This window comes from Pezoporus wallicus, unplaced genomic scaffold (genome assembly GCF_028554395.1).
Source record: "Pezoporus wallicus isolate ANWC-B61680 ecotype Strahan unplaced genomic scaffold, APGP_CSIRO_Pwel_v1 contig_749, whole genome shotgun sequence".
NCBI lineage: Eukaryota > Metazoa > Chordata > Aves > Psittaciformes > Psittacidae > Pezoporus > Pezoporus wallicus.
The window spans coordinates 3,755,814-3,779,754 of record NW_026641327.1 but is presented as its reverse complement, the minus strand read 5'-3'; the positions used below and the strand labels follow the sequence as shown (position 1 = coordinate 3,779,754).

At 39.8% G+C, this 23,941-nt stretch overlaps 1 protein-coding gene across 1 annotated transcript; it reads left to right on the top strand.

Moving 5' to 3' along the window:
• The first annotated feature begins 1,374 nt into the window (after window positions 1-1,374).
• On the top strand, window positions 1,375-21,785 carry LOC130606610 (sodium-dependent neutral amino acid transporter B(0)AT1-like). Its single transcript, XM_057423109.1, has 12 exons — window positions 1,375-1,679; window positions 8,633-8,773; window positions 10,174-10,311; window positions 11,554-11,735; window positions 12,489-12,599; window positions 13,384-13,496; window positions 14,929-15,057; window positions 16,505-16,661; window positions 17,366-17,570; window positions 18,264-18,423; window positions 20,158-20,320; window positions 21,512-21,785. The coding sequence occupies exons 1-12, from the start codon at window positions 1,478-1,480 to the stop codon at window positions 21,719-21,721; spliced, it is 1,911 nt and encodes a 636-aa protein (XP_057279092.1). The 5' UTR covers window positions 1,375-1,477; the 3' UTR covers window positions 21,722-21,785.
• The last annotated feature ends 2,156 nt before the right edge of the window (window positions 21,786-23,941 follow it).

The window sequence follows — 23,941 nt, the reverse complement described above, 5'->3', positions numbered from 1 at the left end:
GAAATGGGGTGAAATTTAAAATACACTTGGTAGCTTAGAAAAAGAAGTTCTGCTGCAAGCCAGGAAATCCCTAGTTGGAACCACCAAAAGAGAAGAAAGGTGTTAATCCAGTGGTTAATCAGGAGACAGCCCACCCACAGAACTGACAGGGTCATGAAAAAGGCAAGTGCTATCACTAGGAAGACTGATAGAGATATTTCAAGGTAGGGAAATATTAATACCTGATTATGAGGCACAGAGAAAGTCCATCTGTATACAGCTGTCCTTGTCAAAGACTTTGTACCTTTTCTATTCAAAAGGTAATGAACAGCCTTCTTGAGGCATAAGAGGACTGAAATTCTAAACCAGATTTCTGGAAGTAGGGAGTACAAAAACTCAATTTTGAGGAACATGGTAAGATTGCAAAGGGATGCTGTGATGTGTTCGCCTTCTCTGGCAGGGACTGGACTTACAATATCCCTTCTAGTTTTATTTTCTCCACCCTGTATCATTGTATGCAATGAGCCTGTAGGGCTTAGGTGACAAAAGTCTTTCGCACAACATACACTGTGTTAGGTTTTATATATAGTTTTCAGTGGCAAGTACCTACTTTTAGATAACACTGAGGTATAAATGGAACAGTCTTGTTATGATGTACTGAAAGAATGAGGATGTGAGTAGTACCTGTAATATTTGATAACCAGAGCTGCTTTTTCATTTTTGACCAGTGTATCATAAGGTCATTAAAAAAAAGTGAAGGAACCTTTGATTTCAAGCCCATTTACAAGAAAAATGCTATATTCCTCAGACCTTGTTCCACAATGATTAGAAGCGTTAGAGTAAGCAGATTATGCTTATAATTTTAAAGGTCAGATTTTATAATCCTTTTCACTCTCCATCCTTTTTGTCAGAGCATTTAGAACAGCAAGATCTGTTTTACAGAAGGAAGAGCATGTTTCAGTAATTATCATGAAGCATACAATATTGTAAGCATATGCTATGGGAAACTGAACATGATGGTGATTCACAAGCAGTTTATCGTCCTGATAAAAACCAGCATGAAACCTCTATATTCAGTCTGAGGCCAGTGGAATCTTTTTACTCCATATTTGCTAGGGCTATATATGTATTTAAGTGAGTTTAAACAGGGGAGTGGCAAGGGATGTTTCATAACCTTATAGGTGATTACAGTTCATAGCCAAATTAGCTCTTGAATTACATTAGCTGAAATCAATGTCTTCTACTAGGTGAACAGACTGTTCCATAAAACCTCGACAGATAAAGCATTAATAAGTGTCAGAGCTGACTTAGTCAATCGAATGATTTGCTGACACTTGTTTTTACCACAAGCCTGCACTTTCAAGTTTAGTGCCAAAGGTTCATTATATATAGCTGAAGACAGCAAATAGATGATCTCTTTTTGCACAGATTTCTACCTAGCTGCCTGTTTCACTGTCTCCTCGCTGGGGCAGCATTTCTGGTCAAGAAATTGAAAAGCATGGTGAAGCTACAGTTGCCCAATCCTGGCCTGGAGGACAGGATACCTTCCCTTGAAGAACTTGAGGTCCTTGAGAAGGAAGAGGCAGACACCAGACCAAAATGGGATAACAAGGCTCAGTATATGCTGACATGTGTAGGGTTTTGCGTGGGCTTAGGAAATGTGTGGCGGTTTCCATATCTCTGTCAGAGTCACGGAGGAGGTAGGTCTTTAATATATCTTAACTGGCTTTGTCTATAAACTAGGTTTAATCTCTTTTGGGAAACAAATAGTGGAATATGTTTAGACCTGGTCAGTTCCTATAATGATGTTCACATATAGAAGGTTATTTCCCAGGTTATGTATATCCACTGAAGTCACATTAGTGATGGAGAAAAAGGAAGGGACTGGTTTTATTTCAGGACGCAGGACTGATCAAATCAGTCTTGCACTGCCATGTACATAATGTATTTTCTTTATCTAAAACTAATGTTACTTTACATACATACATATATATATAGTGTTTATTTAAAGTATTAATAAACTACTTGGGAATATGATTCTGGTCACGATGCCAATGATCATTTCATAATGGTGCTTTCATAGGTTTTGGACTGATCTGTGTATCAGCTGTAGGGCCAGTGTGTGTAATTTTTGATAGAAGTAATAGTGTGAAAGCAGTTAACGTTAAGGACATGGTATTAGCAGCTGGTGTTGTTAAGTCATTTGAAATCCGAATGTATGCCTCCAAAATCCATGGCACTTGTTGACTTCTCAACTTCTTCTACTTAGAAAGTGGGCATGCCCAGTTTCCCAGGGTTGATTTATAGTCACATTCCTGCTTTTCTATCTATCTTTCCTCATGTTCTAGCTGTATGAAATGCAGCTGAAAAATGAACGTCCAACAAACACAAAGAACTTGGTGTGGATCATGGTTTTGTGACTGATGTCAATGAAGATTTATGAATTGCTTGTGTGTGTCTGTCAGTACTGTGTTTCAATTTATCCTTTGGCAGAAATTATTTTTCTTTCTCATTATCCTGTGGCTTTGATTGCAAAGACACTCTGAAGTCTGGGTTCAGCTATCTCCAGTTGGAAATATGTATTTACTAGACATTTTGGAAAAGTTTTGCTTTAGTATTTGCCACTCAACATGGTAGCCAAGACGATTCATTCATCTTTGCACTTGTGTGGACCACTCAGGGACACAGATGTGTCTCTGTAACAGAGTAGGGGAAAACCACAACCTTCTTCCAGTCTATTACAAAGCATATACACCAAACTCGTGCGTGAGCTGAGCAAGCTCCATTTTCCCCCAGTCTGTCCAGTGCCTTTACCCTGGATGGTGTATGTCTTCACAGTTCATGTCTTCAAGGTACTACACCACAAGGTCTTCACTGAATCCTGGATGCAGAGCAGCAGGAATCTCTGCTGCTGCTCTGTTTCACTGGAGATGGGGATTATGCTGCACCTCAGTCTGTCCCTGGTATGACTGTTTTATAGACTTTTAAAGCTCACTTTGGATTTTATGGTGGATTATGGCCGTGCTTTAGGAGACAGAAAAAAATACAGCTGTTTACTACACAGTAAATACCTGCAGAGAATAAGAAGTCTTTGTGATCACATAATTAGAGGTTGTCTCTTAAGGTGCATACAGAATCAAGGCTGCATAGACAACTTCATGAAAACAGTTTCTAATTTCTAAGGGTTGGCTTTGCTATCTTAACTTCTTTCTTTTTGAAATAAGAGTTACACGGATGAGCATTCGGAGTCATTTAGCGCTGGTCAGGTCTGGTAGCAAAGATGTAGCTAGTCAGTATTTCAGCAAGGACACTCCTAAATGAGGCTAGATGTCCACTTACCTTGTGAATCAGTGTTTGTACATGTTATATTCCTCAGGAAACGTAGCCAGACTACAGTGTAGCATAAAATCTATCCTTGTAGTACTTGGACTTCAAGGAAGGTGGATTTCTTTTCTCTGCAAATAGACTGTAGTGAAGGTAGTTAAGAGCACTGAATTTACAGCTAGCTTGCCTTTCAAAAACAAATCAGTTGTTAACATAATTTGGCCACTTCTGTTTCACAGATTATGAGTCTATACTTTTTAAAAAAATTATATTTACCCCAGTCCAAGTTAGTAGAATAAAGCACATTTTATCTTTTCTATGTCTTGAAAGTTGTAAAATGTATCATTACCACAAGTGAACTAGATTTCAATATACACACAACATAAAAGCCAGTGTTTGCCACAGTGCTTTCACCAGCTTAATAAGACAGACATTTCCTTTCATTTGATAGCTTTCTCTGACATTGCTTATAGCTTTTGTTTAATCTTTATTGAGCAACATGTCATTTAATCAAGTGTTAAACATTTTGTTCCATACCTGATTAGTATTATGAAAAAGAGGATGTATGTTTAATGTTTAAACTGTTGATTAAAATAGAAGTATTTAAGTCTTCAGCTCGCATTTGTCTGCACTAAACCTTGCCACTATGTGAGGGAGAACCTGTTCATCTCTGTGCATACCACACTGAATGAAGTAGCACTAATGGCATTGGCAGTCCCTTGCTGGTTTCGGCACCCTCACTACAGTTCAGGTCTAAGAATATGATAGCATAGAAAAACATTTTTGTCTGAATTTTACCTGTCTTCTCTTTATGAGAAATTATGTGAAAACAGTAATATTTCTTTCAATTTCACATTAGAAACTCTTATATTAAAGAGAGAGTAATAGATGTTCAACAGGTGTTCAAACCAAATATTATACGTTCTGAAATGCAGCACTGAAACATGGTTAGAATCTAGTATTCCAGCTGAAAGGTTTTCAGACTGGAAGACTGCCCACTGTTTATATACATCTGTACAGCACTTATTTTCAGAGCATTGGTTTACTTGTTAGGTTCATGAAATTGTGACAGCTTAAAAACCATTGTTTCTTTTAATGTCCTGTATAGCAGCTTTGCAGAGTCGTTATCACCATTTTTCCATTATAGCTTCCTTCAGTAAGCTAGGGGAGAAATTGAGAGAAACAGAAAATACAGCAGAGTTGGATTTCTGAGCTGGCTGTTAGAGTTGAATCCTGTAAAGGAAAGAACCCAAGAAAGAGGAGAAGCGGCATACACAATTCAGAACTGCCACTTTATTTCTCTTGCAAATCTACCATATTCCAACAGCTAAATATTAGTGGTTTTACTTATTTGCTCAGTTCTGACATGGCACACACTGCATTTTTAACACATCAGTTACACTATACCATGTATAGTGTGGTAGCTAGAAATGTTTTAGTTTTATATGTTTGTGTAGGGGTATAGATCATGCAGTTCAGGTGTATACACACACCACATAGTTTGTATCTGTGGTAACAAAAAGACAGAGATAAACCTTCATTTGTATCCGTCCCAGAACCCGGTCTTTATTTCCCAGTGATTCTAATGTAATGAGAAAGCTTGGGAGCTGTGAGCACACACTTGGACAGCACACCTTTTTCTTGTGATAGATGGCTCCATGAGGGCATCCTTCCCCCTTTCCATGGCTGCACAGGAAGGCCATGGAGTCCCTTTACCTGACTGCTTTTAAAGATGTGTCATGCTTAAATACTGGTTTTATGACATCATAATAAATATATCTAAGTATCTCAAGGCCTCAGGAAATCCCCTGAGGCTAATAGAGTGCTCACAGCATGTTCACCACAAAAGATGGTTCAGTTCTGAAAGCCTTGCAGCAAATTTGATGCAGTGTGCTGCCCGCAGGGAGTGTTATGGTGCAGGGACAGAGCTGTTGCCGAATCTCACTGCCTTGGAGCGTGAAGCATCATGTCTACACAGACTGCAAGAGCTGTGTGAGTGGTGGTGTGCTTTGCATTTAAGGTTTGCAAGAATGTCTTAAGCAAGTTAAAAATGAAGGCCAAATCCGAATATCAACTTTTTATCATTCGAATATCAACTACTTTTTACCGAAAGTGGAAAGCTGACGCCTTCTAAAGGAAATGCTTTTAATGCTGATCTTCCTTTCCTTCTGCTAACAGAGATGGTAAGCACCAAACCCATTTTTTCTTTGACAGGTATGATAAGAAACAAGTGGTCACAGATTGAAAGGACTATAAAGCATGTGCATTTCTTTACGCAACAAGATCTTTGATCGGGGGGGAAGTTCTAATGAAGTCCTTATGTGATCTTACTGTGACCTGATGAAAAAAAGTGACGTCTCTAATAGGAGCAAAAATGGTTAAGCAATGCACCTTAGCAGAACTGACTGCTGGTACACTCTTCATTTCAATAGATGATCTAAAATCACTGCAAACCAAGTTTCAAAGGGGGACAAGGACTTGCCCTGAGTGCAAAAGAGGAGTACTTGAATCAGGTAGCTGTACAGATCCATCTTCTGGACTTAATTACTACTATTGCTGAGAAAGGGCTTTACCTTTCTCAGCAATAGTAGAGATAAGTGAGATTGCAGTACAGCAGAGGCATATCCAGCATTCAAGAGGGAATGTAGAAAAGATCCAAATGGAGCAGCCATACGAATTCTGTAGGGTCAGGTTTCAGACTCTTAGGAGGTGTCTTGTGCTTAAAACAGGGAATGCTCTGGAACTAAAAATCGCTGGTATAAACACAATTATCTTGCCCTTATCTCATCTTACCCTCTTGAGAGCTCCTGGACAGAGTGTGATATGAGGGAAAATGTGTGCCAGCCTGACATGAGATTGGAGAGCATGACATATTTTTGGCAGCTTGCAGCTCCATTCAGTGGTAAGTAACTTTCTGTGAAAGGCCAGAGGCCATGTGTGTGGAGGTTGTTCCCGCTGGCTCTTCCACATAGAAAGGAAGCCATTGGGATGTAGTGGGACATATCAACAGTGAGAGGGCACTCATCATGTACATTCAAAATCTTGTTTTCTAGGACAGCACGAATAAGACAATTGGGAGAAGTGTTATTCACAGAAATAAGGAGGGGTTTCAGTAGAGAACAAACTCTTTGAAGCCAAATCTGCATGCACTGCATGTCTAATCAAATGAAGAGGGACCCTTATGTGCACGTCAGTGCATGTTCCAGCACAGCTAAGCAAGTCCCTAAACCACTGGCGAGTAAGCACCATGCAGCAGCTTGCTCAGTTCCCACCTGCTGAAGACCCTGGAGCGGTGGGAAGACAGAAGGGAAGAACTTTGTTTTGGAAGATATCCCAGTCCCTCTAAAATTGCCCTATATGTTTCGTGTTTGTTATCTGAAAATACGTATCCAGAAAGGAGCTGATTGTTCTAGCACTGATACTGTTTGTAATGATACCTCAGCTAAGACTACAGTGCTAAATTTGAATTTGCAACTAGAGTTCAGTTTCCTCAGATCTAGGGTTGACCACCATACTTCATTCCTTTGTGGCATTGCAAAGCAGCCACTTTCCTCCGAGATCAGAGAACATCAGCTTGAGGCTCCTAGATCTAAAAGGTAGCTGCTCCCCATTAATGCAAGACTTTTGTTCTTGTAAAGACTACGTGGTATCTGGAAAAGTGAATGTGAAAGAAAACAAACGGGATACTGTCCTCTTTGGTGGTGATACCCATATAATCCTTTTCCTGAGGTGATAGATTGACACAAGAGAAATAAAGGAAGAGTCAGCAAAGTTGGAATTTTAGCAAACTTCTCTACAAATAACGATTCATAATGAGTCCTTCAATTTTTAACTAATAAAAAATTTCCCAAGTCAGTCATACTTCTGGCTCTCCTCTGAAACCTTTTCAGTTTGTCAGTCTCCATTTTCACAGCGATAGCCAGTTTTTAATGCAGGCAAGATGAGCTACACTGATTTTATAAGGTGTTAAACTTTTAGTAAGAAGTTTCTGTGTTGCTAAATGGCATACTTTATACAAGTCTGAGAATAGCATGCCCATACAGCTACCTTTGCCAACTGGCGTCAACAAAAAATGTCTTTTCTGGTGCATCAGTGATTAATCATTCAACCTGAAGTGTGGCATGTGCATTTTCAAAGTGCTCAGCATTTTTAATAGCTTTTTATGTATTCAAAACTACTGATTTTGATTAGCAAACCTTAAAAATGTCAGTGAAAGACAGGTGAGTAGCTAACATTACTTGAATTCCATAGGAGTGGAAAGCAGAAAGTATAATTGGCTGGTTTCATTATAATAGTGGCCACTTGGTACAACCATATTGGTTCTAGCAGACTTTACTGAAATACATAGAAAATGAAGACTTCGCTGTAATGATAATTTCTAAAACTCTGGTGTAGACAACATCATAAGATACCCCATGGAGTAGACAAGTATGCAGTTCAGCTCTTCCAAAAGCCATTCAACTGCCTTGAATTCCAAACTATAGTTTCCATTCTTCAACTTTCCTCTTTTCCTCACTATCTGATTTTCATTTCACACATGAGGAAAAAGTCAGCAAGTACCCAAGCAGGAAATGTTCACATGCTGGTTTGCATTTTTTATGCGCTGAGATTATGTACTACCTATAATTAGAAAGTTAAAGGCTTTTTGCAATGACAGATAACCATAATTCTAGTAAGCAGCAGTATAAAAGCATCTGCACTGTGGCATTCTGGTGTGGAATGTTATCTCCCAGGTCTTAGATACACTTTATTCAGGAAAAAAAATAATTTAGAATTGTCCTGTACCAATCAGCCTTGTCATAATTATCAAGGTTTGAACCCTGTACTTCAGAACTCTTCTACTCAAACATAAAGGCTGTTGAACGCAGCTGCTGCCAGGAAGTTACTGGTTACTTTATGCAGACAGTCCCAGTCTCCTGACTAATCATTTGTGGCATTTTGATCAGTTCATTCAAATACTTCACATACTTTTCATGATTCACAGTTATAACACCTGAATCCTTTCCAGAAAGAAAAGGAAGTCATTCCAGGAAAGCAGCTACCTTTCCTCCGCTTGCAACACAAAGGGGGTTTCTTCAAAGCTTAACCTTGGGGCTGTATAATTTCTGTTTATGTTTGTCACTTGGGAAGAGTAGGAATTCCTACCTGAAACCACATCTGTAATCAAGTCCCATGCTTGGGCAATCAGGCAAAAGCCTTGCTCAGAAACCAGAAAAGGTTTCCACAAGTATGCTTTCAAGTCGCTTGCTATGTCAAAAGCCCTACATGTCTGTGGTTTTTGCAGTACTTCACTGATAGGAATATTTTGTTTCTTTCTTTTCCATTTCAGGAGCTTTCATGATCCCTTTCCTGATTTTGCTAGTCTTGGAGGGTATCCCCCTGCTTCACCTTGAGTTTGCCATTGGCCAAAGGCTGAGGAGAGGCAGTGTGGGTGTCTGGAGCTCTATCCACCCTACCCTGAAAGGGGTTGGTAAGTCTGAAGAGGATACAAAAAGTTAACCGAGAAAGCATAAGTCTCTGAACTCATAATGGGAAAAGCAAATCTTCAGGACTTTATTCTGGCGTGCCATAAGAGATTCTAGGATCTATTACTTTTCCCTTCTTACTAACTCTCCATTGAGAGGTCAAACTAATAATGACAAGGCACTACAACAATTTAGTGTCCACATTCCCAGGTACTGTGGGCCCAGTTAAAACCTTTCTCGAATTTGAGACAGATTTTGTGTTTAAGAGAGATATTTTTTGTATTATCGATATTCACCGTTTTTACCATTAGGTTGAATGTTTAAGTGTGCCAAAACTTTATTCTGTAACTGTTCTAGGGATAAATAATAGTTAATTCTTTCTTTAAGCTAGTTTACTAGACTTTAGTTCCATATAATGTTACTTTCCTACATTTGAGATGTACCATGTCAAAAGCCATGGACACAGTATTTTGCAGAAATTCTTCACATTTGTACTAGACTTCTGAGTATTCAAACACTCCATCTAACAATGCAGTTAAAGCCGCATTATGCACACAGCGTAAAACACTCCACAGATAGCTCGTAACACAAGAAACTCGGAAGGTGCCATTTGAACACCACGAAACACTGGGAGGGTGACCAACCACTGGCACAGGTTTCACAGAGAGGTTGTGGAATCTCCATCCTTGGGGATGGATACTCAAAATCTGCCAGGACATGGTCCTGGACAACTGATTGTAAGCAACCCTGTTTGAGCAGGGGGTTGGACCAAGGATCCTGTCCAGCCTCAGCCATGCTGTGATTTTATGATTACCACACACTTGAAAGGGAAAAAACACAATCATTATGATGGCTGTTGGCATCCACCAGATCTGTAAATCAGTTACAAAACTTAGTTGCTCATTGCATCTGGAATTTTTCAAACTTCTTTAGAAACTAAGAGCCTACAGGAGCTAATTGTTAGCATTCACTGCTAACAAATACTGCTAACTCCTCTGCCAAAGGGGTCAGCAGAGATTGATTACAAGTGGAGGAAGAGAGGTACCAGCTTGAGCCCTGAACCTTTTCACAGACTGTGCCTCCTGGCAGCCATCCATCCTATACAACAACACATATGCTGACCTCCGCCGTGACACTGTGGCTTCTAAATGGCTGTCAGCTTCAATTCCAGAGTAGTTTTAGGCTATACTTCTATGTAGGACCCACCTGTCCAACCTTTAGGGGACAAATTTACTGTGATTAAATCTAAATCCAAAATAAAGAGAGGAGAAGGGAAAGGCTATAAACCCTGGAATTATGGCAGGGAGAAGAGCACAGAAAGGCTGAGGCTCATACTATATGTTTTGATATGTCTTGAAGACAAGAGTACTGAAACTCACATAGTGTTCTGATTTATTTTCTTCAGGCATAGCAGCAATGTTTGTATCCCTCCTGGTGGGTTTATATTATAACACTATTATTGCCTGGGTAATGTGGTATTTCTTCAACTCCTTTCAAGACCCCCTGCCTTGGAGTAGCTGCCCTCTCAATGCCAACAGAACAGGTATATTTTATGACATATTGTATTTCATCGCACAGCACATTTCTCTGTTTCTAGCAATTAGCCTAATTGAGTTTTTCTGTCATACAACAGTAAGGCATGCCAGCCCTGTCAGGAACAATGTTCTGTGTTCTGTGTTCTGTAAAATTTCACATTCTATGAAATGTGACCAATGCTTAATCTTTGAGACAAACTTTGACTTTTTATATGAAACTTCAGGGCTGATTTTGACAGATGCTCACACACAGAATACTCACAGAGTGCAACTCTAGCATAAACATTAGCATTTTCCGGATTTAGACAGTGTGTTTCATCCATCTCTTCACCAATAACCCTCTGTTAGCATACTGAAAAGGGAAAAAAAAATATTACAAAGCATAGTCCACATGAAACACCTGTATGTCTCAGTACAGCAACAGTCCATAGCAGCTTTGTTTTCCATTGTAAGCCTGACATGAAACTGAAGCAGGCTTTCCTGGTGGGTCAGTGAACAGCAATTCAGAGAGCTTTGCTCCTCTCCTCCCAGAACAGGTATAAAAAGCCATATATAAGAGCAGGCCAGGGCAGAATACTGCACAGGTCAGCACATTCCAAGGAGCTGGGAATGCAACCTGAGCTGACAACATCTTGAATGGTGCCCCATAAAACAGAAAGAAAAGGAATTGCTGATCTGAAGGAAGTGTGGGAGGGGAAGAGCTGCCTGGATGCAGGAAGCTGTGGGCAGGTCCTCACACGCCATCAGGGAAGGAAAACCAGGATGCATGTGGAAATCCCAAAGTTGGTTGGTTTTTGCTAGGAAGTGTACAATCATAGGAAAACATCAGCCTAACTGTTTTTCTTCTACTTAACATAAAAATCCATGCAATGTACATACATTTGTACTCAGAAATCCTCCCCAGTGTTTCTTTGGCACAAGCGGTTTCTAACCTCACAGTTTTGTAGAAAAAAAAGAAAAAAAACATAAAGATAGAAAAGACTTTGGGTGAGCTTCATAGATTTTATCTTCATGGTTGCATTAATAGAAATAACAGTGAAATCCGTATTAAAATCCCTGTTAAACAATTCTCTTTTAAATCTCTTATTTTTCCATGAAACCAACCTCTAAGACTCTGAAATTTGGAAACAACAAATTCGATGGCATTAGGTGGCATAATTTAGAGCACTGGTGTTTATTATTTAACGTCCTTCTTTTTTTTTCAAGTAAATAAAAAAACATAGAGAATGACAACCATTTTGTGGTTACAGGTTACATAGAAGAGTGTGCCAAGAGCTCTCCTGTAGATTATTTCTGGTACAGAGAAACACTGAACATCTCCACTTCCATTGATGATTCAGGCACTATACAGTGGTGGCTTTTGTTATGTTTAACATGTGCATGGGGTGTACTGTATGTGTGCACAATCAGAGGAATTGAAACATCAGGAAAGGTACTCTGTTTTTTGTTATTTATGAGATGATATCCATTATGCTGCTGTGATTCCTGATTCATACAGACTGAGTCATACTGTTGAAACCACCTGTTTCTTGAGTAAAAGCACATCTAAAACTTCATGTGTGATCACTAGGACTGCATTTTTAAGAAGGAAGCTAAATTTGATTTTATTTGAATTATGTGGAGATTTTTGACAGCAGTTTCACTTCCTTGTCCCTGTAGGTCCTAGTAAAACATTCGTTAGGTATCACCACCTTAACATTAATATTAATCTTAAATGCAGGATTGAGGAACTCTGTCTTTTTGCTATGGCCATTCTCTTCAAAACATACATGTAAACATTTATTTGGGTTTGTGCTAGTCCTGAATGTTACCTCTCTAAAACTGTGATCAATGCTCTGCGGCTCAGTGAAGCCTAAGAGCCCATACTTGCATTGGCAGCACCAACCTGATTCCACTGTGTAGATTATATTTTATGCTGCTTTTGAGTGATCTGATTTTAATATCAACAATGGGGATTTGTCTTAAATAGAGCACTGTAACTGTAAACATTTATTCTTAAAATGTTCTGCACATACTGTTTCCCTTGGACATAGTTTTCTTTAGTAGGCTAATTGTGACTCACTTAAAACTTGCCATTATTGTTAGTCACAGTACCGTATTTATTCCCCCTTTCTTCCCTGAAGTGCTGTTTGTATTCCAGTGCTCTGTTTTATCGGAGTGTTTTATTTAAATGTTCCTTTTGTAGGCTGTCTATGTAACATCAACTCTTCCATACCTTGTGCTTACCATTTTTTTAATCCGCGGCTTGACACTGAAAGGATCCACCAATGGAATCGTGTATCTCTTCACCCCAAATGTAAGTCACTGCATGGCTTGTCCCTTAGTGAACACGATGTAGTTCTCTCTGTAATTAACAACTGATTGAAAATTAGTGCCCCCATCGGTGCTTTTCTATCACTCAGACACCTTTAAGATCTTGATTCTGGGAGGTGAATCCTTTGCATCAGATGTAAAATGTATACATACACACAGGCATTTTCTCCCTCTCTCTCTTTCTCCACTCCTCAGCAAAATCTGTTATAAAAATGGAAGGATCATCACAGAGCAATGGAATGGGATTGCCTTAAGGGGGCTTGCTTGCTTTTCCTGTATTCCTGTTAAGGACAAGTCTAACTTTATAAAGCACAAATCATAGTTGGGAGTAGAACCCTTCTAATCAGCGCAGCTTATATGGACAAAAGACCTAAGAGAATGGTTTAAATATACAACAGTTTTTAAACAAATTAAAAGGGGCTTGATTTTCCATGAGAAGATCCCTGAATGGTCATTATTAATGCTAAATAATAAACACCTTTTCTGGAAACAGGCAAGGAAGCTGTCAGCTGTTGAAAGTAATATGTTTATCTTCAAAATACTTGTATAAAACTTAGATAGGTTTTCTTTTGAAAAACAAAACAAAACAACAGCCAAAAAACCCACATCCAAGTTTGACCAAAGTATCAACCTGTTTGTTGATATTCTTCAAAAATGGTGAGTTCTGCATGGCTAATGTTCTTGGTTTAATTGTTGTTTTAAATCCCTCATATTCGGTCACAATAGCAATGTTGCATATGCTTAAAGCTGTATGTCTGATGCCTCAGGTAACCGAGCTGGCTAACCCAGTGACGTGGCTGGATGCAGGTGCTCAGGTGTTTTACTCTTTCTCCCTGGCCTTTGGAGGCCTTATTTCATTCTCCAGTTACAACTCTGTTCAGTAAGTAGCCAGGCAAAAGCCAAATTTTATATGAATATTTCATTCTTTCAAGTGAAAAACTTCCACTTTTGCCCTATCATTACATTACATGGGACCAGTCTATGCTCCTTCAATGCCTGGTCATTCACAACTTAAGGAGGAAACTTGAGAAAGTCATTACATTCCCATGGAGATATAAGAAAAAACCCAATGCAAGTTCCAGCATTACACAGTGGAGTTGGGCTACGTGCAGTCCGACATCAGCTGATGGACGGTTTGGGAGTATAAACATCCCAGGAAAACCATGAGGTTTCAGTGCTTCAAGATTCAGTCATTCATAACAGGGAGGAGCTTGAGCATCTTAATTTCTTTGAAAGGAAGAAATCTTTTTATCAAGCCTGTTATTGAGAATCTCATGTGACAGTGGGAAAGCTGACACAAGAATACAGCAAGGAATTCCCATTCAGTGCTCTCCACCCAGTAGAGACCTATTTGCAATGCTACAAATGCAGACGGGCCACAGTGTCACAGGTCTTGGCTGGACAGGCTTGTCTTTTCTCTCCTCCTCTCAAAGGTGATCAGGAAATTAAATATGACATCAACTTAATTTCAATAGTAATCTCTTGCCCAAGAGGAATGCGACATCTACAGCTTTACAGCCTTCTCATAAAACCATTAACTAATTTAATATTGATTCTTCATCTTCTCCCTCAGATGAAAGTCTCTTTCTGGCTCTGCAATTTTTTTGTCTTAACATAGATACATACACTGGCAAGAAGTGCCCGCAGCAGAGAAGTCTCTATGAGGCAGTTAAACTTTTACAATGGAACAGTTTCTCTCTCTGTTGTTATCAGCAAAATGTTCCATCCCATTTCCAAAACCTGAGGACATTTTGAGCCATCTTTTGTCCAGCAGTCAAACACAACTGTTCCTAAATGCTCTTGGCTACTTCAATTTCACCATACCAAACTGCAATGGAAACTTTTGTTCAATTTTCCTTTGTGACTGCCTGCATCCAAACCCAAATTTTTCACCTTGCTGCAGAATACCCCAGCACCTAAAATACAGTCCGTGGCAATGTGTGTCTGCAGACACGTATGACAGGCATGAAAAGGAAGAGGCATATTTTTTGCTGTTCATGTTTTACTTTCCATGACCTGGACATGGAAACAACTCAGGCAGTTATTACTTATGAACAGGATTGTTTCAAGAAAAAAATGACAACCAACCAACCAAACCAACCAACCAAACCCATGTCTGTTAAACTGGTCAAGTCACCAAGTTTTAATTCACTAAATCTCTCTCTAACAGCATTATTCATATACTCTTAGAGACTATACTGATGTACCAATGCATCTGTAGACTACTTTTCTGGTTAGTCTTGGTAGCCAGTTTTCAGTGTTTATTTTGGGAATGTGCTTGAAACCCATTGTTTCATCTCTTTGCATTGCAGCAATAACTGTGAGAAAGATGCTCTGATTATCTCAGTGATCAATGGTTTCACATCCATCTATGCAGCAACTGTTGTATACTCCATCATTGGATTCAGAGCCACAGAAAGATATGATGACTGTTTTGACACGTAAGTTATTGCAACCCCCCCTCCCCAGATTTATGATTTCTGAATTATTGCAGCTCTTGACCTACCTGGTATCAGACTATGTATTACTTCCAAAAGTTCAAATCAAATGGTACCGTTCCCATAGAAAATGGTAATTGCTTGAGCCACCTGATTTTCTACATAAATGTTGCATACGCGACCATATTTTGCATTATTCCCCAACATTTCTGAAAAATAACATAGAAGAGTGTATTCCACATTTTAATGTGGGTTTTTTCTAAACAATTCTTTCAAATATAACCGCAGTTATTGTAACAATTTCTACCTACATAAAGTCCGATTGTTTGTGATATCTTATTTCACTAAAACATGCTAAAATAGCTATAGTTTTGGAGGTAAATGTGAAAAATTAGTACTGTGCAACAATGTGTATGAAACAGCATGTCCTGAAGAAATGTGTTTCTTTAACCTCATGTTTTCACAGAACTAGTTTTGTTGAAACTTTTGCCTTATGAGGTTTACACCACATACTTAAGAAAACATGAAATAGATATTAGGCTGCTGCTGCTACATCTACTAAGGTTGATGTCAAACCCTCAAAGGTCTCCGATATTCTTGGCCAAACTATGTGGTTCTGCTTTGGAGATCACTTGCAATGAGACACTGAAACACTGCCCATTTTATGAGAGCTCTCCATGTCTAGGCAGTTCTGAGAGTCCTGCAAAGTCCCAGCCACAGCTGAATGACAGTGTAGGTGCCTCAGGTATTGCTAATGGCTCCGCATATTCCCTTGGGAAATTACCCAAATTAATTAATTACATTATTTCTATTCTAATTTATTAGATGGAGCTCCACCAATCACTGGAAAATTGGCTAGAAGCTTTGCAAAAAAAAACCCCAAAACGCACAAACCCAATGCTGAATTCACAATAACTGATGTTTGCTGAGCTGACATGAATTCAATATTCCCTGGCCTTTGTGTTAGCTCTATATTTAGGTTGCCTTTCGAAGAGCTTAAATGCTTAGGTCTTATCAGAGGTACCTAATTTTACCAGAGCAATTCAGATCCCCTTCTAACTGGGGCTGCCAGACCTTGTAGGTTCCAGTCAAGTTCTTCCACGGTCAGCTGTAAAAGTGCATGATGCTTACCTGTGGACACCTTACACATTCCCAGAACCTGCTCAATCTGGTAACTGGTGCCTCGCCTGCAGTGCAAAGATGGTCACGTAACCTCTGCACAGGTCCCTAGAGCATCCATCCATTTAGCTGTCGTCTGTCCCATGAAAGACACTCAGTCAGACTCATCATGGAAGAAGAAAGAAAGAATTGCACATGCAACCACTGGACTCTCCAGTTTCAAAGTCTGATCTTGACATCATGCTCTCAATAACTCGCTTGGTGATGAAAATAAATCCTGAGGATGCTCACAAATAAATAATTTCAAATTACTTGTATTTCACTTTTTCAGAAATATTCTTACTCTGATGAATGCATTTGATTTGCCAGAAGGTAATGTAACCCAAGATAACTTTGAACAAATGCAGCACCTATGTAACATGACTGATCCAATGACTTTTGCAAGCCTGAAGTTTGAAACCTGTGATCTAGAAAGTTTCTTGAATGATGTAAGTTTAATACCCACACTCATATCAATGCCATAAATATAGTGGGAACACACCAGTTTTTTAATTGCCTAATGCTTTTTCTTCTGAGGTTGTTTTTTATATAGTTGCACTGACTGATTGCAGTTGGCCTGGAACACTCTTGAACTAAAGGATTACTTTTGTTTACCACATTTCTCTTTTGAAGCTATAAACTGTTAATTCCTCTGAAAGGTACTGGCAACATGTCAGACTAGCAACTAAAACCACAAGTGTTCTAGGCTGGTCAAATAGCAGCAGGCATTTCTCTAGAACTATCTGGTTGCAGCTGTGGTGGGACAGGATGACCACAGAAGAGACTCCCAGAGCAAGTAAGCAGATGGAGCAAGCCCTGTCCCAGTCAGTAGGAGCATGTCACAACACAGAAAGAATGGACCTGGACACTGGGGTTAAAAAGTCACAAGAAGGATCAAACGGTTGCACAGGGTTTTTTGGATGAAAAGGTGATGAATTGCAGATGAAAATAGGTGTCCATGAAATTTCATGAAATAGAATTCGTATTATAATTACAGAAAACATACTGCTGCATTAGGAGGTCTTTGTGAAAACAAAAGCCTAAGTATTGTGGTGTGGTGTAGCATATGCCAAGTATAGTGAATACCAATGTAAATGTCTGTGCTGTGTGATGTTAATGAGCCTGACATTGGAGCTTCTGAAATCTTCCACAGGGAGCTGAAGGAACTGGCCTAGCCTTTATTGTCTTCACGGAAGCTATCACCAGAATGCCTATCTCACCTTTGTGGTCCATTCTCTTCTTCATTATGCTCTTCTGCTTGGGTTTGTCATCTATGTTTGGAAACATTGAAGGTGTGATTGTACCTTTACAAGATCTTAAGATTATAACCCCAAAAGTGCCTAAGGAGCTTTCTAACTGTGAGTGTTTCTTTTTGGAGACAAGTGAACCTTGGGTGACATGGTTTAGTGCCAGGTGTCCCTGCCCACGGCAGGGGGGGTGGAACTAGATGATCTTAAGGTCCTTTCCAACCCAAACTATTCTATGATTCAATGACCACCCCAGGGAATATCTTGTGTGCTGAAAACTCAACCCACCAGCCATCTGTTTGCTGATCTGGCATGGTCTTAAGACATAGATAACCTAGACCTGATAACCAACTGAAGGTTTTCTCATGTCCCCCAGTGGGACAGCTCCTGTGAGGTTGCTTCAGAGCCTTGCAGAGAGCTGCTTATGCTGTGGCTTGCCCACCAGCCTGCTCATGATGATTACCATCTCCTCCAGTGGGAATCTAGAGGATCTGACTCCTCCACCCAGGCATGATTTCTCCTAGGACAGCATTGCCCAACCAATGGAGGAAGAGGACCTGCTCTGTCTCCTCATCCGTCTCCCATTTTATTTGCAGCATCTCCCACCTGTGCAATGCTAGGAGAGTTGTCATTTTACTTCCATAGAAGCAGACCTCCTCAGAGTGCCATGAAAAATTAAGTGGTTACATTCAGGCTGCAATTGAATTAGAAGTTACTTATAAAGCTTTCTAGATATTGCAAAAATATCTTACTTGTTTTATTTTGTTTTCCTTATCTAAGTGTGCTGTTTTGTTCTTTTCACAGGTTTCATTTGTTTGGGTTCTTACCTGGTAGCTTTAATTTTTGTGCTGGAGTCTGGTAATTACTGGCTAGCTCTCTTTGACAGTTTTGCTGGCTCTATTCCCCTGCTAATCATTGCATTTTTTGAGATGTTTTCAGTCGTCTACATTTATGGAATAGACAGGTATGAAATACGAGTTAAAAGTTACTAGAAACTGGTGCATAACTCAGTTATATAACTGCAATCTTGCTACATCTCGATGCATTGTTCTGTCATAGAAAATACTGAGATCACGCAGCTGTAGTTCAGGGTTGTTTATCTGATTTAGGTTTCCAAAAGAGTTCTCAACAGCAAGAAAAAATGCTTGTGAAGAGTGCAGTAGGGATTTTTATTTGCACATGAAAGCTTTCCACCTTATTAATACATTATAACAGATAATGCTCTATAATGACCAGCTAAAATAAACACACCCTTAAGATATTGCAAGACAACGTTAAGCATTAGCAAGTGCCCTAAAGTATAATAATATGAGTGCAAATAATTTAGTCTTAAAGTAGGCATCAGAATGTATGTATTTGCAACAGTTACATTAGTGCCACTGCAGCTCATTTACGTTTAAAATCTGGTGATCTTTACAATAAATCTTCCTCAGGAAAATTGCATTAAAGATTTAATTAGCAGGAGCAAATTACAAATACATTGGCACTGAGATGAAAGTTTAAAACAGAGGTATGTCCCAGGAGTATTTAATGTGACTGCTAAATGATCCTGTCCAAAGCAGGGATCTCCAGGCAGGCTGCAGATACTGTTTTATAGCCGGATGCAAATCGAAGGCTACAAAGATATGTAGAAAGCTGATAGATTCAGGACTTTATCAGTTGTAGCAGTGAGTAATTATCCCATCAACCTATAACCCTATCAGGTTCCATAGATGTAATAAATCAAATTCCACCATATTTCTATTTATAGTTAGTACATACTGAAGATGACAAAAGCATGGGGACTTCAGTCACCCACGGGTTTTGCTTGAACCTGCGCCAGCTGTGCTGCTTTTAGTGATGGGGGGATTGCTACATTGCTGTAGCCCTTTTAGAGTACAGAGCTTATCAGGGCTGCCCAAAGGTGGTCTTACCTGCTCCAGGTGAGCGTCTGTGACCTTTTTCTGAGAAAAAGGCCTTGGTAAAGAGATGACTGTTTGAAGGAGAGCCCACATGTTATCCATGACACTCCTGTGAACTACGCCTTGGGCATGCTCTGCAGTCAGGACATGGGCTCCATAGCATTTTAAGAATGACACCTAAATCTTAGAAGTTAGGGATGAAAAGATAAAATAAATTCGCATAGTAGTTGAGACTCAACTGAATTCTGTGTGTTGTTCATAGCTATAGGACCAATAAACTGTTCCCTCAGATGTATCCCCATGGGATAAGCTGGAAAGGCAGACAAGAGGACTAACAATAGAAGTCCAAATTTCCAAAATCGTTATTTTCAAGAAGTGCATGCACATGGTTCTGTATCATATGTAGAGGTCATAAATTGGTTCAGGACTGATGCAGGCAGTACCTCTCTCAACTCTGAGATGCTTACCAAAAGATTATGAACCAATACTGCAATGAGTTATGGGGAAAGTCCATTTCCATTGACTGTTTTGTGCAGCAACTATTTCACATGGGCTTCACTGACTACTTGAAGAAAGTACACTTCCAAAAACAATTTGCCTGACTTACAACAAATTCTACCTTAATTTGAACTACTTAGGTCTAACTCCTGATGTTATTATCAGTCCTCATTTCACACTGACATTGTGAAGTCCAGGGAATCCCAGCGAGGGGTAGTTTGGAGTCTCCTGTTTATGAGCAGGCACCCTTTGATCCTGATCAGTTTTTAGTGTCCTGAACTTCCTGTTTTTGTTTCTAGGTTTAACAAGGATATTGAGTTCATGGTTGGACACAAGCCCAATATTTTCTGGCAGGCTACCTGGAGAGTTATCAGTCCTCTCATTATGTTAGTTATCTTCCTCTTTTATTTTGTGGTGAAAGTCAATGAAGAGCTGCTCTACAGTGTTTGGGACCCTAGCTACGTAAGTTTATAACACCAAAAAAATTATGTACAATTATTGTCTCTATTCTTCTTTCATCTGAGTCACACTCAGTTATACGCAGCTTCCATCTGAAACAGTTTTCTAGTAAAAGACTTATTACAACACATATAGTAATAAAAAAAGGTAACCCTTAGAAAAATAAGACCTAAATTCAATTGCAATGCCTGCAGCTGGTGTCTGGTGACACGCCAGTAACCTTTCCAGAGGGGACAAAGCCAAAACATGAACCCAGTTGTCATGCAAGTCTGAAACAGGTGTCAGTTCCTGAGCAGGGTTTATAGAAGAGTCAGATATGTCACAGGCTTTCTATGTTGACTAAGGACCAAAGCTGCGAGACCATTTTGATATTGCACTTGTTTCTGGGTGCATTTAAAATCACAGAGTGGCAGTGGTACTGGTTACTCATCACCAACCGAAGAGATAAATATTACTTAGTATTAATATCCAGGTTTATATTTTCGTCTCCCATTTTTTTCATATAAAATTTAAATTATAATTGCAGCAATAGGTTAGCTAGTGTGCCTTTCTGCGCCTTGCAGAATAAAAGGCTGTATGTCATACAGAGAAGGGCATATTAGAAAAAGTGTGGACCCCATCACTTCCCCACCTGTCAAGCTCTGCTTTTTGTTCTCTGGCCTTGTACCAGTCACCATCCTTAAAGCAGGAACAGTCATGCAGCACACTTAATTTGTAAAGATGAATTTTTCTTTCCACAAGACAGAGACAGAAAGGGAGTGAAAGATGAGGAAACGGGACTGCTTTCTTCTCTCTTCCTTGGTAACCTCAATTCCTTCTTAATAAAGTTGCAGCCTTCCTGCACCCTTTGATTTCAGCCTTCCCACACAAAGGCTGTTTCGCCACCAAGCCCTGGTGGCCTGTGAGCCTCCCCCCGCCCCACACTACTTTGAGCCCGGGAAGCGTGCCTGGAGGAGTCTCCCTTCCTGGCTCTTACACCTTTCACACCATCTTTTTTCCATAGCTTGAAGCAAAAATATGTCCAAACCAGGTGAGACTGACGTGGAAACTGATGTGGAATTGGCAAATTATTGTGCCACTGTGGCTAGCTACTGTTCTGATTCCATCCTTGATCTGTTGAATTACTGAATATGTACATGTTACCAGGTATTTGCTCCTCACGACTTTCTACAACTCTATTGTTTGCTCTTCCAGGAGATGTTCCCCAAAACACAGAAGGTTGAATATCCCAGTTGGGTATATGCTATTATTGTAATCCTCGCTGGAGTGCCTAGTTTGGCTATCCCTTCTTTTGCCATCTACAAAGCTATCAGAAATTGCTGTCAGAAAAAGAATGATCGTATGGGCCTTATGATCTCCACATCTGAGACTTCTGTTAATGGAAACCTAAAGTACTCAGCATAAAATCATTAAAAAAAAAAGTAGAAGAATTCCTTGGCAGTGAGAAAAGTAAAAAATATTTTTTTAAAGAATCCAGAGTTCATTTTATTTTCATAAGATGATAACTATGTGTTGTTTCCAGGTAAACATTTCTCTGCTTAACAATGTAATGCACTATGAAGAGTAAATGGCCTGGATTCTGGCAGCAAAGCAGCAACATTGGCAGGTGATTGGGGCGCCAGGCCTAATCATTTGTCCTCTTTTTGGTTTTGAGGACAGCTTGTTTGAAACTGGCTTGCAGTTCTCTGAGGATGCACTGCACTTAGCATATCATAAGTGACTCTTCCATGTGCAATCATTCTGGCTGGCTCGACAACATGAAGGGTAACTTAATACCGACTCCTCTTGCACATTAATTGTTCTTACTTTACATGACACTGTGTTGCACAAAGCCACCAATATTATTTGTCTCATGAAGAAGTTTAAAATATTTAATAAAAGCATTTCTCAATATGAGAATGACAGCTTGATTCATTTACAATTCTAGATATTTTATTAATTTCTTATTACTTCAGTATTCCCAGCAGATAGCACTGGTTTTGCTGATGACAGAAGAGATAATCTTGTAATAGGGCAGCAGTAGTCCAGGAAATGGCAGTCTGCTTTCTCTGGCACCCATGAACAAGGGGTGCGCCCCTTGCCTGGGAGGTCCATGCTGATGGGAGAGGTACCCAAGGCACCCAAGCTTGGGTTCAAAGCTTCTTGTTTTCATCCACCCCAGGATTGTGAAAGTGAGTAGCTCTAGCTCACATACATACAGACATGGACACACACACCTACCTTACAACTGTTTCAAGCTTTAGACTTCCATGTGACCCAGAGGAGCTCAGTCAGGAGTCCCATTCCTTATGTGGTCACTGGAGAGAGAAAGGGGCACTGTGTAGAGCACCCAGGCTGAACGTCAGTAGCAGACAGTGTAAATGTCCCCTCTGGATATCATCCAGCTTTTCGGGTACATAAGCAACACGCCTGTATCGCTTTGCACCTCTTCCTATACCCACTTTCTGAGACAAGAATTGATCCAGTTTACACCCTGACATTCCCTTAGGATCAAAATATTCTTTTAGAAGAAATAGGGATATTTAGGGTCGAACTAGTCTAGACTGTATCTTTAGAGTAGTACGTTTGCTCTAAATAGAGAGTAAAGTACCGGGCATTGTATGTGTATTTGAATTATTAAATCCATTTGCATTCCATTTTTTATTATTTGAGTGTGAGTAATTATTTAAACTATTTAAAGATGTTATTCTGTAACAGAAAAGAAAGTTTTGTTAGGTTTTCCTGCTGAGAAAAAGCTCGGCCACTCAGAATGAGTAAAACCAAGTGTGACATGGTCAACTGCAGGCAGCAGGTAAGGGATTCAGTGTGTTGCTAGAATAGCCCCAGCACAGCGCAAGGCATTTCTTGATCTGAAGTGCAGCAGCAGCAGGGGTGCTGGTGATAGGTGCCCTGGCAGCAGTGATGCTGTGCAAGTGCTGCCAAACCATGCCGCACACATCAGCTCATACATGCCCTGTGAAACATCCTGATAAGGGACTGGGGAGTTGAGCTGCTCCATCTATAGATGTTTGCAGAGCTGCAAGCAGGTGAACCGTGCTTGCCTGGAGAGACTTGTGTAGCCTAGATGCGAACTTGGCTTCTGGTTGGATGAGCCTGCAACTTGATTATATTCACATGCTTAGCTGCAGAGCAGTGCTTTTATTTCTCTCTAAGTATTCTGGGAAAAAGAAATCCATCTTCACTTGGATACTCTTTCCAGTCCGAAAAGGAAATCCAGGCATAAAGTGTTGGTTTACTGAAGCAAGCAATCTGACTGGTTGACATGTTTAGTGTGGAGTGAACTGATTTGGTGTGCCAACTAGAAAACCCTGGTATAACTGAAAGACAACAGAATAACATTCTCACAGATTTTCAGTTGAAGGAAAGCATTCAGCTCTTGCATTCATCGGTAACTATTTAATGACCAATTAAAATAGTCACTTGGGATTCACTGACAGCTGGGAAGTGATTAACTTCTGGCAGCTATGCTGAAAGTGGACCACATTCTAATGTCTGAACATACATGTTCTACTCTTTCTTGCCTCTTTGATTTATTTACTTCTTGCACTTGTAAAAGATGTCTTCATTCATTTACCCCATTAACAAAGAAAGAAAGGAAATGGCAAGACTTTATTCACAGGTTTT